The sequence below is a fragment of the Chrysochloris asiatica genome, unplaced genomic scaffold, assembly GCF_000296735.1.
Source record: "Chrysochloris asiatica unplaced genomic scaffold, ChrAsi1.0 scaffold00013, whole genome shotgun sequence".
Lineage (NCBI taxonomy): Eukaryota > Metazoa > Chordata > Mammalia > Afrosoricida > Chrysochloridae > Chrysochloris > Chrysochloris asiatica.
Genome location: NW_006408531.1, coordinates 33,871,304 through 33,889,882, shown reverse-complemented (window position 1 = coordinate 33,889,882; position 18,579 = coordinate 33,871,304). Strand labels below are relative to the sequence as shown.

Here is an 18,579-nt window from a genome sequence, read left to right as displayed (position 1 = left end):
TAGAAGAAATGATGTTTTTGAGTTATGGATGATGGAGGAGAATATTGAAAGTGCCATGGGCTGCCAAAAGAACCAATAGATCTGTTTTGGAAGAAGTCCAGCCAGAGTTTCCCTTGGAGGCCAAAATGGCCAAACTTCATCTCTCATACTTCGGACATATTGTCAGGAGGGACCAGTCACTGGAGAAGGATATCATGTTTGGTGCCGTGGAGGGTCTGATACATTGGCCAAGTGGCAGTGTCGATGGACTCAAGTGTGGCAACAATTGTGAGATTGGCCCAGGATAGGGCAGTGTTTTGTTATGCTGTGCATAAGGTCGCTATGGGACAGTACCGACTACATAGCATCTAATAACAACAACTTTATGAATCAATAAACTATAATGTAAATACAGACCATGGATTATTTTGCCAAAGTAATCCATATTTATGGATGTTATACTTCAGGAAAGTTTGTTATAGATTTAACATTTTATGATATAATTGAAGCATGTCATAAAAAAGCTAATGATTGCTAATTTAAGAGATGTATAATGAAAACATCCCTCCCAAGGATTCCCATTTCCTTCACTTATGCCCAAAAAAGAAAAACTGGCTTCAAAGTTTTCAAAAAACGTCTAAAATATAAATGTAGAGGTCTGGTGTGGTGCTGTGGGTTACTGTACTGGACTATAAAGTTGGTTTCAACCCCATGGCTGGTGGTTCAAGCTTACCAGCTGCTGCTCAGAAACCCTACACAGAATCACTATGGGTCGGAATCAATTAAGCAGCACTTCACAACAACAATAAAACATAAATGCTGCCAATCAGAATGAAATTCAGGCTACAGAATGAAATTTGGGCTACAGTATTTGTTAATACTAAGAAAATATAATCAACAAGATCAACTACCCTTAGTAACTACAAGACAGAGTTTTAGTTTTAATAAATGACTGTAAAGTTATATTGTGAAATGTCAAACAAAGAGGTCTTAATAATAACGAGAATCTCTCTTTAGTATTAACAAACTCAACTTTAGTAAATTTATCAATTAACCTTGGGCAATCCTCAGTGCTGAAATGGCAAGATCTCATTCTTGATCAAGAAGGCCTAATAATGGAAACAAACGAAAACAGATACACACAGAGAAATGCGTGTAGGCCATGGTGGCAGCACAGCACATACCTTTGTGATAAAGAAACAGTTATGTTGTCGATGAGAGCCACAGTTCTTCATCTATAAAATAATGAGAGTTTGCAAATTCATAGAATCCATTGTTGTTGTTAAGTGCCATGGTGTCTGTTCTGACTCATAGTGACCTTGTAAAAGGAGTGGCTAGTAGATTTGAACCACTGTGGTTATCATTCCAGTGTTAAATCAGGATGATGTAGTTGTTGTTAAGTGTCATCGAGTCGATTCTGACCTATAGTGACCCTGTGTAGGGTTTCCAAGGAGTGGCTGATGAGCTTGAACCACCGACCTTACAGTTCAAATCAGGTTTGCTGTCCAATGCATTAACATACAGTGCCACACCAGACTCCACTGAATAGTGAAACCAGGATAGTGTCACTGAAGTATACATTATAGCAGCTTCACAGTATTTCTTGGGGACCTGCAAGTTGTTTCTCATAAAATACAGACTAGGAATAATCTATAAAATCTAATTCTTAGTTATGTAAAGCAGAACATTTTAATGAAATCACTTATTAATGTATTCTATTATTCATTTGTGCTTTTCGGAGCTCTTATGAATAAAAGTATTTTTTTAACTTATTATTCTTGTGTTGCCCCTGTTAAGTAGGATATTATAATTTTTCATTAGGCATTTTCTGTAGTCACAGCTTCCTCAGGTTCTATAACCTAAAATAAGACACTAATAAATTAACAAAATCAAATTGTCCTGCTGTGGATACTCATAAAAGATAGGGCAGCTACTAAACAGATTTTCCATAAAGAAATCTGCAAACAAAACTGAGAAGTTAGTCTTCTTGTCTTTTTAAAGATGTGTTTATTTCTTCTGAAAAGAGAAAATAGTTTGAAAGTCCTATCAGATTATTTACAAATAGCATTAACAATACAGTATGGATCAATAGCAGAATGCTAGGGATGCAACAGTAAATTAGAACCAAGGAGAAATACTGACAGAGGGAACTTGTGGGTGTCATTTCATATAAAGGTAAATCATGAAGTACTGTTACTAGGGCTCTAGTTCACACATGTACAGGTTTAGGCCAAACCAAACATTTTTTAATATGTTTCTGGGATCAGTAGATGGCAACAGGCAAGCTCTATTTGTAATGCTATTAGTCTCATTAAGGTACCCTCAAAAAAATATGCTAGACCTAACAGTGGCTTCCTAGGGGATTCAGTGGGCCAGGTAAACTCAAGGCAGAGAAGACAGCTCAGAAGGTTATCGTGACTCTTATTTTGGGATTCCAAAAGGTAATCTTGATGGATTTTCTTGTTTAACAAAGGAAGATCATGGGAACTAATTAGGAAGAACTTTTAAGAAAACTGAAAACTGAATTGGTGAGACAAAGGACAAGAAAGGTACACTGAGGGTTTTTTGTTTGTTTGTTTGGTTTTTTTGCTATCATGACAATGCACTTAAACATTGTTCAGGGGTAGCAAGGTCTTTCCAACGACAATTTCATTGGCAATCCCTACCCCTTTGACCCTACAGCCCTGATCTTACCTCTTCAGATTTCTTTTTGTCTGAAGAACATATAAACGCAAATAACATTTAAAAGGAATATTAATTGAATCCCTCAAGGATGCCAAAACTCCTACTTTAATGTTGTGCAAATCAAAGACTTTTAGAATTATTCAGGGAAATGTTGGAAAAACTACCTCAGAAGTGTATGAACCTAGATGGAGGATTTGTCTAGAAACCATAACTTCACATTTTGCTATTTTTGTTCAATAAAGGTTTCTATTATTTTGTAGCAGTGCATTTGACTTACCCTCCTATTTCTGGAACCCAGTCACTGTATCTATGAACTAGAGATTGCCATCTTTTCTGACAGTGAAAACCAATTGGGTATAAAAGCATATGACATTCTATAAGGAAAAGAGTAGTACTTGCTAAGAGTCCTTAAGAGAATCCATATAGCATAACTCTAGGTACAACACACATGCTATTAAGCAAAGTGATATAAAAACAACAGATCATATAACCCTTCTCTTTCATTTTGGATGCTTTAAATCTAGTGAGACTAAACCCTGTACATCACAAAAATAGCACAGGTCTAGAAAGCATTACAAGGAGCTCTGGTAGCGTAGTGGTTACGAATCTGGCTGTGAACTGCAAGGTTACTAACTGCTCCACCGGAGAAAGATGAGGCTTTCTGCTCCCATAAAGATTTACAGCCTTGGAAACCCTGTTCAGGATAGCTATGGATCAGAACCGACTCGACGGCACTTAACAACAACAAATAAAGCACTACATTGCACAGACTGATGCTAAGGGAACCCTGGTTATCATCACTCTTTCCTTCCACTTTTATACTCCAGTAACTTCAAAATTGTCATGGTTCTTGGAATACACCGCATTTTCTCACTCCTCTATACATGTGTGTAACCTGTAGCCTCAGCCTGAAATTATTTCTGATTGTCCACCTTACCACCTGGAATCCTGATGTGGCACTGTGGATAAATGCGCCAGACTGCAAAGCCATTTGAACTGCAAGTTCAGTGGTTCAAGCTCACCAGCTGCTCCTCAAAAACCCTATACAGGGTCGCTATGGGTCAGAATCAACTTGATGGCAGTTAACAACAACAACCATCTTACCATCTACTCCTTCATCAAGACTTAATTTAACCCTCATTTTTCCTGTGAGTCTTGTTTTGACTGTTAAAGCACAATTAACTATTCCTTTATCTACACTCCCACTACAACCTTCACGTGCTTCAGTACTTATCATTGTCCTCTGAAATTGTGCAGAAGTCTATCCACTCTTCAAAGATGTACTTAGGAAACTACTAACCTCAAGCCAAAGTTAATTTCCAGCCATTTTGTAAATAAAGTTTTGTTAGAACCACACATTAATTTATGTGCTGTTTACTGCCTGTTCTATCCTGACACGATAGCAAGTTGCCACATAAACCATATCAACCACAAAACTTAAAATATTTATTAACTGGCCCTTTACAAAAAAAAAAAATTGTCAATTCCTGCTTTAGAAAGTTTGAGTTCAGAAGAGTAACTACATTAATGTTGTTGTTGTTAAGTGCCATCGAGTCGGTACTGACTCATAGTGATCCTATGCACAACAGAACAAAACACTGTGTGGTCCTGAGCCAACCTCACAATTATTGCCACTCATGAGCCCATTGATGCTGCCACTTTGCCAATCCATCTGGCTGGGGTTCTTCCTCTTTTCCTCTGATCTTCCACCTTACCAAACATGATATCCTTCTTCAGTGACTGGTCCCTCCCGACAACATGTCCAAAGTATGAGAGATTAAGTTTGGTCATCCTGACCTCCAAGGAGCACTCTGGCTGCACTTCTTACAACACAGATCTGTTGGTTCTTTTGGCAGCCCATGGCACTTTCAATATTCTCCTCCAACACCATAACTCAAAAGCATCAATTCTTCTCCGGTCTTCCTTATTTACTTTCCAGGTTTTACATGCATATGAGGTTATTTAAAATACCATGGCTTGGGTCAGGCGCACCTTAGTCTTCAAGCTGACATATTTGCTCTTCAACACTTTAAAAAGGTCTTGTGCAGCAGATTTGCCTAATGCAAGATGTTGTTTGATTTCTTGACTGCTGCTTCAATGATTGTTGATGGTTGATCCAAGAAGAGTAAAGTCCTTGAAAACTTCAGTCTTTTCTCTGATGATAAGAATGTTGTTTATTGGTCCAGTGGTGAGAATTTTTGTTTCTTTACGTTGAGATGTAATCCACAGGAACTTATAAAAAGTTGTCAATGATTTCAAAATGAATAAACAACAAATTGCAATTTTATAAATATTAATGAAACATAAGGGAGACAGATCACAGTGGAATAAAAGTAAGGTTTAGATGGGGCAATGCTGGGTTTTAAATCTTTGTTTGTTCTTTATTGAACCTCAGTATTTTACATAAACCAAGATAATTAAAACTATATCGCAGGCTTATTATGAGGAATTGCTGTTAACAGCCTTTCTATTACCAACCTTCCCCACTTCAGTTTACTAATTGATAATAATAATGATACTTTTTTCATACAGATATGGCTTTAAAAGTATTCCTCCTAGGGGGAAATCACTTCAACTCCATCCATGCATTCTTTTTGCTTGTGTGTGGAATCTGAAGCACTGAGATTAAACAGCTTTTTCATGTATATGATAATTGAGTTTATAGAACTGAGAATGTAATCCCTGGAGGCTCAGAGGTTCATTTCTTTGAATACACTTTACATTGTATAGTACACAAGTAATGCTCAACTCATTCATAACTACCATTATAATAAAGTCAAGAGATGTAAACAATGAAGACATGTATTTCTCCAACCAATGCTCAGAATGCATAATGGATAAAATTATGCATTTTCATTCATATAAAACACAAAGTGTTTTTAATGTATTCACCACCAATTACAAAAAGCACCGGAGTGCTATTTTCGTTCATCTTTTCCACAGTTTGGTGATATTCTTTATTCTAAACAGGCATTTAGGTACCAAAATATATTTCTTGTAAGGTGACTATTTGAAACAGAAATGCATTTCCCCATTTTAATTAAAGAATGCTATGAAGATTGGTTATGGTCTCAGTATGCCCATCAAAGCCTTTTCCACATTATTCAGCTGAATTGTTATACAAATAAAACTGTATACAGACTCACTTTTATATGTGTTTGCATATTATCTTTGTAAGAGAGGGGACAAAGTCCTAATCAGCTCAGCCCTGGGTTCTTTCAGGACGCTTCCGCTAAACCTCCAGGATGAATTAAATATGCCCACTAGATGCCTCTGGAGTGCTGGTGTGGTGCTGTGGGTTAATGTGCTGGAATGCAAGGTTGGTTTGAACCGCAAGACCGGCAGTTGAAGCTCACTTGAGCAGCTCCTTGGAAACTCTATACAGGGTTGCTTTGGGTCAGGACCAACTCGATGGCACTTAACAACAACTAGACCTCTAGACCACCCTCATTGTACACTTATCTTGGTTGCTGCTAGTTGCTGTCAAGTCAGTGTCAACTCCTTGGGGGCCCCTGCACTCGGGATTTGATCACTGTGATCCATAAAATTTTCTTGGGCTAATTTTAAAAGCAGATCACCAAGTCTCTTCCTCTCTGTCTCAGTCTGGACGTTCCAGTGAAGCCTGTTCAGCATCATATCAACACACAAGCCCCACCGTAAGACAGTAGTGAGGCTCTTGAGGAAGATTGGGTAGGAATTGAACCCAGGTCTTCTCCACAGAAGACAGAATTCTATACTAGAACTACCATAGTCTCACATTTACCTAAGATCTATCCGATTATATTTCAATTGCCTACAGTACTGTGGCAAAACTGCAAAGTCAGTTTGTATGACAAGGTCGGCAGTTCAAGCTTACCAGCCCTCCTCGGAAACTCTATACAGGGTACTAGGGGTCAGAACCTACTCGACGGCATTTAACAATGACAATTTATATTTATGGTTTCCTAGAGAATTTGCAAAGGAGCTCTGGTAGGATAATGGTTACGAGTTAGGCTGCCAACCTCAAGGTCATCAGTTCGAAACTACCAGCGGTTCCGCAGGAGAAAGATGAAGCGTTCTGCTCCCGTAAAGATTTACAGCCTTGGAAACCCTGTACGGGTCACTGTGAGTTGGAATCAACTCCATGGTACTTAACAACAACAACAAGAGAATTTAAGCTTCTCATACTCCCTTTTATACTTCTGTGTCTAGCACAATACTGATACTAAGTGAGCATCATTGGACTAATGTGCTAACTAAATACTGAAATCCTCTGGTGCTTTACATGGAATTGGAGTTGTTGCTACTGCTATCATTGTTAAGTACTATCGAGTCGGTTCTGACTCATAGCGATTTTTGTTTAGTGTTTCCAGGGCTGTCCATCTTTGTGGGAGCGGAAAATGTTATGCGGAGATACCGGTGGTCTCAAACCGCCAGCCTTCTGGTTTGTAGGCCATTGCTTATGGTATAGAACCAGCACGCTCCCTTTTATGCGGTGGTGTTGTTACTAAGTGCGGATGATTTCGTTCTGATCTATAGCGAGCCTGTATAGGGTTTCCGAGTAGCAGCTGGTGAGTTTGAACCGCCGATCTTGTCGTTCTAATCCTCGTTTTGGTCCAGTGCTTTTCCCACAGTGCCACACCAGAACTCTATTTATGCAATTGTTGTTGTTTAGTGCCATCGAGTCAGTTGCTTGAACCGCGGACCTTGCAGTTCAAACCGACCTTGCAGTCTAGCGCATTAGCCGGCAGCAATTCACTAGGATTCCTTTTAGGCAATAGATGCTCCCCCCAAAAAATGTGTGTTATTTATTAGAAAATAAACTTCTCCATGCCCTTGTTGTTGTCAGTCCCATGCAGTTATTAAATGAAAAATTTCATATTTGTCTGTATATGACCAGACTACCACAATCTAAAACTACAGCGTTCTGGCATAGTGTTGTAGGATAAGTACTGGACTGCAAGGTCAGTTTGACCGCAAGGTCAGCAATTCAAACTCACCAGCCTCTCCTCGGAAACCCAATACAGGGTTGGTATGAGTTGGAACCAACTGACGGAAATTAACAACAACAACAAAGCTTTGATAACTTGAGCAATAAATAGGGTGTTCTCCCTTTTCTTAACTCCATGCAGTGTATGGAACAAGACTGAATTTCAGCCACTACACCCAGAGGGAGCCAAAAAAGGTGAAAAAAGTTTGCATTCTCTTCTGGCTACAGCACCTGGGTGAGTTTGTGAGAGGTTGGAGGGAGGAGTTGATGTTCAAATAGTGGGTGGAGTGAGTCAGCAATGGAGGGAGGAGTCCTGGTCGTGGGGGCAAAGGAGATGGGAGTCAAGGAGCATTGCTATGGGAAAACAGGGAAGTGGTGGATACAAAGTTTGGGGGGAGCATAGTAGTGGCAGCTGTTCTCAAGTTTTCTGAGTCTGAGATGTGCTGGTAAAGATGCACAAGAATGAAAACTATTCAGTTTGGTCTTCAAAACTCTTAACAACTTTGATTATAGGAAGTGGAGGAAGAGAGATGAGGAGGGAAAGCAACCACAATTGATATTATCCATTGCTGTCAAATCAGTTCTGACTCATAGTAACCTTATAGCACAGAATAAAAGTGCTCCGTTAAGTTTTCTGGTGTGGCTTGCATGCAGTGCAGGATCAGCACTGGACTGTGAATCACAAGGTTGGAAGTTCAAGCCCACCAGCTGCTCCTCAACCCTATTAGAGGGTTTCTATGAGTAAGAACCTACTCAACAACACTTAACAGAAGCAACAATTAAGTTTCCAAGGCTGTAATATTTATGGAAGCAAAGCCACATCTTGCTCCAATGGAGTGACTGGTAGGTTCAAACCACCAATCTTTTGGTCAGCAACTGAACACTTAACCACTGTAGCACCATGGATCTTTTATTCATACTGCAGATGACAATATGTATTGCTGGCCGGTGCTTATAAGTAAGGGTCTAAGTCTAGTATTTCTGTTTGGGTTCCTAAATTGAAACTCTGAAGCATAGGATTCTTAGTTCAACAAAATTGTTATCTTTTGGATAATATTATATGCATACATGACTCTATAAATATTTGTAAAATTGAAATAATTTATTATTTACATTGAAATTAGCAGCTGAATAACTGGACACAAGTAAAAAGTTCCAAATATAAAAATATATTTTTTTAAAAAAAGAAATTATGTTGCATTCACCTAATTAATTTCCTTTCCCCAATTTTCTCTGCCAGTCACAATACTTGACAGTTTTATTTGAGTTAGAATACAGGGCTGGTCAAGAAAGGCTATTAGCATTATACTGTTATTAACTTCTAGATGATGAGTATTAAACATTTACACATTTCATTTTTAATAAAGATGTCAGTACATGTGGAGCAAAGTTTTACATTCCTCTAGATGCACAGTGAAGATGTATTCTCTTTTTGTAGGCAACAAAATGCTTTACCTTTGACAATATCCATCTGTAAAGCCCAAATGTTGTCAACTTTTTATGAACAACATCATGCAAGAACAACAACAATGCTTCACCTTGAAAATGGTTAAAAAATCCAGAGTGATTTGCCCTCATCGACAATTTTTTATCTTTCTTGCTACATGCCACATGTCTGTTGTTGGTGTTGTTAAGTGCTGTGTAGTCAGTTTAGACTCACAGAAACTCTGTATAGGGTTTTTAAGACTTTTTAAATCTGTAGGCACAGATAACCTCATCTTTCTTCTGCAGAGCAAATGGTGTGGCGGGTTAATGTGCTGGAATGCAAGGTTGGTTTGAACCTTGTGGTTTGAAGTCCAGTGATTATTCTGTGGACACATCACACTAGACTCAAGCATATAGGAAAAATAAAGTTGTAGTGATTTCTGTAGTATGAATCATGGGTTTCTTCCAGGCAGTGACTACATTTCTTCAACGCCAATCAAATATAACACAGAATGGAAGAATGGTGGTCTAGACTAGGCTCCTGATACTACAAATGTTTCATATGTGCTAATTAGTTACATGTGTCCTATCCTTTAGGTAGTCTCAGCTACTACACCAGAACTCAGGGTGTGTCCAGTAGAGAACATACTAGATATTCATCTCTTCCAGTTTTTCTATCCCAGGCTCCTTGTGCAGAATCACAGACTGTGGTTTGCAGAACACAGGTGTCTTGAAACACCTGACTGGAAGATAACAAATAATAAGTTCAAAACATTCATTTGTTTGTTAGTTGGGTTAACAATGTAATAATTTGTGCAATATAAGTCACTTACAATTTGTAATTCTAAGTCTCATACATTCTCTGATCTTCCTGAGGTAGGGTGGACTACTAATTTTGCTCTCATTTAGAGAAGAAATGGATTTTGAGAAAGATTATACAATAAGTGTGGCACTGTAGGAAAAAGTACTGAACCACACGGTCAGTTTGAATCACAAGGTTCGTGATTCAAACTCACCAGCTGTGCCTTGGAAATCCTAGATAGGGTTGCTATGAGTCAGAACTGATTTAATGGCAATTAACAACAACAACAACAACAACATTATTAAATGATGGTATCAAGAGTAGAACCCAAGAAACAGTGCTTAGTAAATTCAACAAGTTGAAAATAGAACATTATTTGAAATAAAAATAAATAGCTATTTAACATTAACTATACTCTATACACTATATACGGCACTAGAAATACACACTCTGCTCCCATGATGTTATATTCCTGTTAGGATAAATTATATTTGAATACATTTTTAAGATGAGCTTGAAGGACAAAGAGAGGATAAAGTTTAACTAAGTCTATTATCTCCTCCAACTTCCTGACTCCTGGAGCTATTCATCTCAATATATTGGCAGTTTAGGAAGAGGAAGGACATTAATGACAACACAGAGAAATGAGCTTCATAAAAATCCTAGTACTTGTCATCAACTACCTGTTCTCTGCATTTACCAACACCTGCGGTGGTTTGCATTATACTGTGATGCTGGAAGTTATACCACCAGCAGATCTAGTGAGCTTCCAGAATAAAACATACTAGGAAAAAAGCCTTGATGATCTACTTTCAAAAATTAGGAGTTGAAAACCTTATGGCTCACCACAGAATCTTGTCTGATATAGTACTAGAAGATGAGTCCTCTGGGTTGGGAAGCTATCAAAATACACAGTGGGCTCAACAGTGGCCTGGAGCATGCCCACTACTGTAGATGTCATGCACGATTGGCAACATTGAGTCTTGTTGTACATGGAGTTGCCATGGGTTGGAGTCGACTTGATGGCAACTAACAATGACTCAGTATATTTATATCATGATGATGAATTTTGGAAAGGGTACCTTTCAAAACATGGCTGTATTTCAATACTCTTATGGACTGGCAAGCACAGTCCAGTACAGAACAACCTGATCATTATGTTGTCTACCAATAGCAATGACTTCATGCTATTGCTTCAGCCAAATGACAGTGACTATATTTCAAATTTATATGCAATTTAGATTCATAAATAGCAATACTGGAGTTAAGTTTTTGGCTTTGTCTATGTTACTTAATCGAGTCTTCAGTTCTTACTTACATTTCAGATATTTGAAACTCATTTTTTTTTTTTTTCCCTAAAGGCTAATGGACTGTCAAAAGAACAAATAGATCTGTGTTAGAAGAAGTATTGCCAGAGTGCTCCTTGGAAGCCAGGATGGCTAGACTTAGTCTCTCATACTTAAGACATATTGTGAGGAAGAACCAGTCACTACAGAAAGATATTATTTTTGGTAAAGTACAGGGTCAGAGAAAAAAAGGAAGACCCCCACCCACCCCCACCCTAAGAGATGGATTGGCACAGTGACATCATCAGTGGACTCAGATGTAGCAATGATTGTAAGGTTGGCCCAGGACTGGGCAGTGTTTTGTTCTATTGTGCATAGGGTCACTATGAGTTGGTACTGACTCAATGGCACTTAATAACAACAACAATATATAACAGGAGTCATGGTGTGGATTAATTTGCTGGACTGCAAAGTCAGTTTGCACTGCAAAGTTGGAAGTTCAAGCTCACCAGCTGCTCCTTAGAAATCCTATACAGGGTTGCTACGGGTCAGAATTGACTCAATGGCACTAACAACTACAAATGTGTAACAAGTGGATAGATGATGGGACTATATTGGAATCTCTTTTCAGCTATAATACTTACTAATTTTTACTTTCTCTTTTGTAAGGTACTTTTCTAAACATAATCACAAAAGAAGTTAGAAAGACATTATAGAAAAGAAGCATGCTTGTGTTTCTGCCCAAGGTTTTTTTATTTCCTGAATTGGAAACATAATCTAATCTAAGATCCAAGATGCATGATTGGAACTAGAAATTAACAGTCTGTTTAATCTTTCCTGACAAGCCATTAGAAAAAATGTAAACACCTGCTTTATCTTTCCAACCAAACTCAATCCACATTTTATCATTAATTGACACTTCAGTGCAATAAAGTATGCCCAAGGATATTTCTCTTCCTTCCAAAGATCTTTCTTTCTATGTATCTGTTTTCTTTTTGTATTGAGGTTTACAATGATATATTCAAGCATATAACTTTGATATTTGTTCTTGTTTTTTTTTTTTTTAGCATTAATTCAATAGTATAATATTGGCTTCATTCATTCATTCATTTACACACTAAGTTATATTTCCAACATTCATTCACTTATTTGCTCATATTTTCATTTATTAAATGTTTACTGAGCACGCCCTATAATGCAGGCAAGGTTTTCTGTGTCAAGAATAAAAAAGAAAAACTTAGCTCCTGCTCTCCTTAATTTTTAAAGTCAAGACTCTTTCCATTTTCTTACTTTTATTGTCCCCCTTACACAATTCCTTACCATTTTGCTGAGATGGTACGGGCAAACTCCCTGTGACATTTGTTTTACAAATTTAAAATAATAAATACATCTTCCCAAAAGTCTACCTTAAAAAATGCTTCTCTCACCAATGAACTGGGTTGTTGTTTTTAGGTACCTTCAAGTCAGTTCTGACTCAGCAGCGCTACATACAGAAGAATGAAAAACACTGTTCAGTTCTGCTCCATCTTCACAACTGTTATGTTTGAGTCAATCATTGCAACCACCATGTCAATCCATCTCCTTGAGGAGCTTCCTCTTTTTTTCACTGACCCTCTATTTGACCAAGCATGCTATCCTTTTCCAGGGACTGGCCCCTCCTGATAATGTCCAAACTACATGTGATGAAGTCTTTTCATCCTCACTTCTAACGAGAATTCTGGTTGTACTTCTTCCAGGATAGATTTGTTGTTTCTTCTGTCAGTCTGTGGCAATATTCAATATTCTTCGCCAACACAATAATTCAAGTTTATCAATTTTTCTTTGATCTTTCTTGTTCGTTGTCCAGCTTTCACAGGTATATGGCTTAGTCCTCGAAGTGGAACCTTGACTGGGTTGTGCTGTTGTTAAGTGCTGGCTAGTTGGTTCTGACTCATTGTAACCCTGCATATGGCTTCCAAGGAGTAGTTAGTGGCATTGAACTGCCAACAGTTTCAGTCATCTGTCCAGTACTTATCCTATTGCACTACACCCATACTGTGAGGTACTTGAAGCCCATCCAGGGGATTGGATAGCCTTGCTAATTATGTAAATAAGGTGGATTGGTCAGTATCCTGGAGGTGGAAAGTAGGATCTAAGACAACCAAGGAAAAATAAAAACAAAAACAGAATTGGAATGAGTCCTTCAGATCCTACCTCTGAGAACTTCCTAGACCCAGAAGACACAGAAAGAGCTATAATACTTTGCTGAGACAGCATGAGATGTTGAGGAGTAGAAACAGATGCAGCAGAAGCAGGAGACTAACAAGAGACAGTGAGGTAGGTTTCTGAGTGAGAAAACTGAATGCCTTAGGGTAGGAAGCTTGCTAGTAGATTGGGTGTCTCCTGGCACTTGATGGAGCCAGTTTTGCTGACATATGGAGTAGAGCTAAGAGTTTTCAGACCTAGGTTTACTGTGAGGTACCTCTGGGCAGTTAGCAGCACTAAAGGAGCTTCCTATCAATTGTCTTGGCAAGACAGAAGTCAAGAGGCCACCAGGCTGAGGCTTCAGGCACTGTTGAGTAGAAGTTGTCTTGAATATAGAACTGTATTATGTGTGCCATTTCTGATTCTGAATTGTAACCTGTTACTTGCCTAATAAACCCCATAATAGTGACCATGATAAGCGAGTTCTCTCTGACCATTACAAAGAATGAGCAAAACCAATAGAGAAGTAGAGACTGCCATGGGATGGGGCAGTCAGTGTTAGGAGTGCCATGGGAGGGGCAGTTGGGAAAAAGGTTGATGGGTATCTGATCTCCATCTCATAGGATTAATTCTTAATACTTTGATCTTGATCTTGATCTTCCTTTTCCCTTGTGAAGTAAGAAGAGGTCAAACAACTCAGCCATGCATTTTTATACACCTATTACTTATGTTTTTGAGTTATGGTGTTGGAGGAGAATATTGAAAGTTCCATGGGCTGCCAAAAGAACCAATAGATCCATATTGGAAGAAGTGCAGCCAGAGTGCTCCTTAGAGGCCAGGATGGCCAAACTTCGTCTCTCATACTTTGGACATATTGTCAGGAGGGACCAGTCTCTGGAGAGAGATATTATATTGGTAAGGTGGAGGGTCAGAGAAAGAGGAAGACCTCCAACGAGATGCATTGGCCAGGTGGCAGCATCGATGGACTCAAGTGTGGCAACAGTAGTGAGGTTGGCCCAGGATCGGGAAGTATCTTGTTCTGCTGTGCATAAGGTCGCTATGAGTCGATGCTGACTCGATGGCACCTAACAACAACAACAATTACTTATGGTGTGTACATAGAGTCACTGTACCAAAAAGAAATGGCCAATGTTCAACCATTTTAAGAGGTAGCATATGATCAAGAACCAAGTGAAGGGAGAAGTCCAAGGTGCACTGAGGCATTGGAAAAGAACAAGGCTCAAGCAGGGAATTGACAGAATCAAAATTGAAAACTTACAAAACATTGATGCAACCCCAAAAGCACTTACTCAGCTGTGCCAAGAAATTTGGAAAACAGCTACCTGGCCAACAATTGGAAGAGGTCTATATTTGGGCCCATTCCAATGGAATGGAACAAATATGGATTATCAGAAAATATCATCAGTAGCACATGCAAGTAAAATTTTGCAAATGATCATTCAAAACAGCTTCAAGAGTACATTGACAAAAAGCTACTAGAGACTCAAGCCAGAGTCAGACAAGGGCGTGGAAAGAGTAATGTCATTGCTGACATCATGATGCTCTTGGCTGAAAGCAGCATATACCAGAAAATGTTTTAGTGTTCTTTATTGACTATGTGAAGGCTTTTACAGAGTGGATCATGACACGCTATGGGCAACACTGCAGAGAATGAGCATTCTAGAACACTTAATTGTGCTCATAAAGATACACATGTACAAGGACCAAGAGGCATTAGAACAGAACAAGGGGACATTAAATGGTTTAAAATCAGGAAAGGCATATAACAGGATAGTGTTCTTTCATCATATTTATTCTATCTGTATGCTAAACAAATAATATGAGAAACTGGATTGCATAAAGAAGAATATGGCATTAGGATTGGAAGGAGACTCGTTAATAACCTGTGATGTGCACATTATACAACCTTGCTTGCTCAAAGCAAAGAGGACTTGAAACACATACTGATGAAGATCAAAGACCATAGTTTCAGTATGGGTTGCACCCCAACATAAAAAAAAAAAAATCTTCACCACTTGAATAATATAATAAATCATGATAAATGGAAAAAGATTGAAGTTGTCAAAGACTCAACTTTGCTCAGATCAGCCATCAACACTCATATAAGCAGCAGTGAAAAAATCAAATGATGTATTGCACTAGGCAAATCTGCTGCATAAGTTCTCTTTAACGTGTTCAGGAGCAAAAGTTTAATTTGAGGACTAAAATATACCTGCTCCAAGCCATGGTATTTTTAATCACCTCAGATGCATGTGAAAGTTCAACAGTGAACAAGGAAGACCTAGAAGAATTGATGCATTTAAGTTATGGCATTGGAGAAGAATATTAAAGGACCCATGGATTGCCAGAAGACAAAAAATATATGTGTTGAAAGAAGTACATCCAGAATGCTTCTTAGTAGCCAAAATGGCCAGACTTAGTCTCTCATAGTTTGTACATATTGGCAGGAGGGACCAGGCCCTAGAAGAGTACCTCATGCTTGGTAAAGTAGAGGAACAACGAAAAAGAGGGAAACTCCCATCAAGATGGATGGCACAATAGCTGCACCAACAGGCTCAAGCATGCAACTATTGTGAGGATGGTGCAGAACCAGGCAGTGTTTGTTTTGTTGTGCATAGTATACTATGTGTCAGAATGGACTAGATGGTACCTAACAACAACGACAACAACAACAAAAACCTGTGGGAATGTAGGATAAGCACTGGGCTACTAACCAGATGTTCAGTGGTTCAAACACACCAGCTGATTCTTAGAAACCCTATATAAGGTCGTTTTGAGTCCGAACCAACTCAATGGCACTTAACAACAACAACATAACTTATTAATTAAAATGAACTAGAATTAATATTATTAAAGGAGAGCAGCACTGCTCCTACCAGAAATAAATGGACAAGTTCTCAAAAAATTAACTATAATAAAGTCAATTTTTGAGTGGCTATCAAGAAAAACAAAAATTCTCACAATTGAACCAATAAATAACACCATGTTAAATAGAGAAAAGATTCAAGCTATCAAAGATGTAATTTTACATGGATCCACAATTGCATTCATGGAAACAGCAGTCAAGACATCAAAAGACATATTGCATTTGGATCATCTGCTGTACAAGACCTCTTCAAAGTATGAAAAGAACAAAGTAGTCGAGTTTGAGGACTAAGGTTTGCCTGACCCAAGCCATGGTATTTTCAGTTGCCTATATGCCCTGGTGTGGTGCAGTGGGTTAATGCGCCAGACTGCAAAGCCGTATGAACTACAAGGTCGGTGATTCAAGCTCTCCAGCTGCTCCTCAAAAACCCTATACAGGGTCGCTATGGGTCGGAACTGACTTGACAGCACTTCACAACATATGCATATGAAGGAGTCCTGGTACGGTTCTATGGGTTAATGCACCAGATGGCAGAGCTGTTTGAACTGCAAGGTCAGTGGTCCAAGCTCACCAGCTGCTCCTCGGAAGCCCTATACAGGGTCTCTATGGGTCAGAACCAACACGATGGCACTGAACAACAACAACAACAACATATGCGTTTGAAAAGTGGACAATGAATAAGGAAGACCTTAGAAGAATTGATGCATTTGAATTATGATGCTGGAAAAGCATTTTAAAAGTACCATGGACTGCCAGAAGAACAAAAACATCTGTGTTACAAGTACAGCCAAGATGGTGAAATTTCCTTTCTTATACTTTGGACATATAATCAGGAGGGACCAGTTCCTGGAAGGACATCGTGCCTAATAAAGTGGAGCATCAGCAAAAAATAAAAGGAAGCCTCCTAATGAGATGGAATATTGGATGCAGAAATGGGCTCAAGCATAGCAATGGTTGTGAGGACAGGGTAGGACTGAGCAATGTTTTGTGCTATTGGAAACAACTCCACAGGACCTAACAAGAACAAAACATCATGATTTTGCCTTAGGTTATTCATTCAATATATGCATACTGTGCATTTGTCATATGACAGTTATGATGTCAAGTATTGGAGACACTATTAGGATTTGCCGTCCAGGAGCTTAGAGACTGTTGAGGAAGACAGAGAAGTGAACCATAATCACAGCATTTTTGCTTAAATGTGTGACAACCACTGGACAGACCACAGCGGGAACAAGCTGTTAGAGAGAAACCTAAGGAAGATAGAAAGAATATCTATAAAAGCTTAGAAAATGGAAGAAGGCAATACATTTAAAAAGTAGAGGCAAAGGCACTTGTAGCAAAATGTAAAAAACAATGAGAGACAAACAGGCAGAAAATCTACCTACAACCTCTGTGGGTATTGGATTAAGATGAATGGAGTAGTACATGACATAGAAACCTGAATTTTACAGAAAGATATTGATTAAATTTGAGTTTAAGAAAGTTTATTTCAACAACATGGCAAAGTAGTTAGGGCAAAACTAAGAAACTAAATTAGAAAAACATTCAAAAATCCAGGTTACCGTGAAAAAAAGTAGAACTCTGGAGATAGCATGAGGAGTGGAGATAAAGTGAATGAATTCATAAATATTAAGGAAATGGTATCTGCAGGACTTGAATGGTTTAATGATTAGTTTACATATGTGGGGGGTTAATGATATGGTAATTAATGTGTGGAAAAAGTCAATGTTTGATTACAGAAGTTTAAGTTCAGTGTTTCTCAAACTGAAAGAACAAAAGGAAAAATTCAAGCTCAGAGTCAGGAAGACAGAAGCAATATACAGAGTCACTGTAGAAAAAGAGTTGGTCAACAATCCAATCATTTCCAGATGTAATATATAGTTAAGAAATGGTAGTATTGCAAAAAAGAAGTTCGATCTTAACTAAAGGCATTGACAAAAATAAGGCTCCAGAAATTGACAATACCAACTAAGATGCTGCAACAAATGAAGGCAAAAATGTAAATGCTCATTTGCCTTTGCCAAGAAATTTGGAAGACAGCTACCTGGTCAACCAACTGGACGAGATCCATATTTGTGCTCATTTAAAAGAAAAAAACATGTTAGGTTGTTGTCAGGTGCTGTTGACTCAATTCTGACCCAGAGCAACATTATGTACAACAGAATAAAACACCATCTGCACAATTGCCCCATCCTCATAATTGCTGCTACACTTGAGACCACTGCCGTTGACACTGTGCCAATCCATCATGTTGAGAGTCTCTCGTTCTCACTGGCCCACCTCTTTACCAAGCATGATATCCTTCTCTAGTGACTGGTCCCTTCTGCTAATATGTCCAAAGTATGAGGGACAAAGTCTT

The 18,579-nt window shown here is 38.5% G+C and overlaps 1 protein-coding gene across 1 annotated transcript in view; it reads right to left on the bottom strand.

The window, feature by feature from the left end:
* TRDN (triadin) overlaps positions 1–3,901 on the bottom strand; it is a 203,327-nt gene extending 199,426 nt beyond the window's left edge. Inside the window, exon 1 of the mRNA XM_006834733.1 lies at positions 3,769–3,901. Within this exon, the coding sequence (XP_006834796.1) occupies positions 3,769–3,901 (133 nt within the window). The remainder of the gene's footprint in view (positions 1–3,768) is intronic.
* Between the last annotated feature and the right edge of the window lie 14,678 nt (positions 3,902–18,579).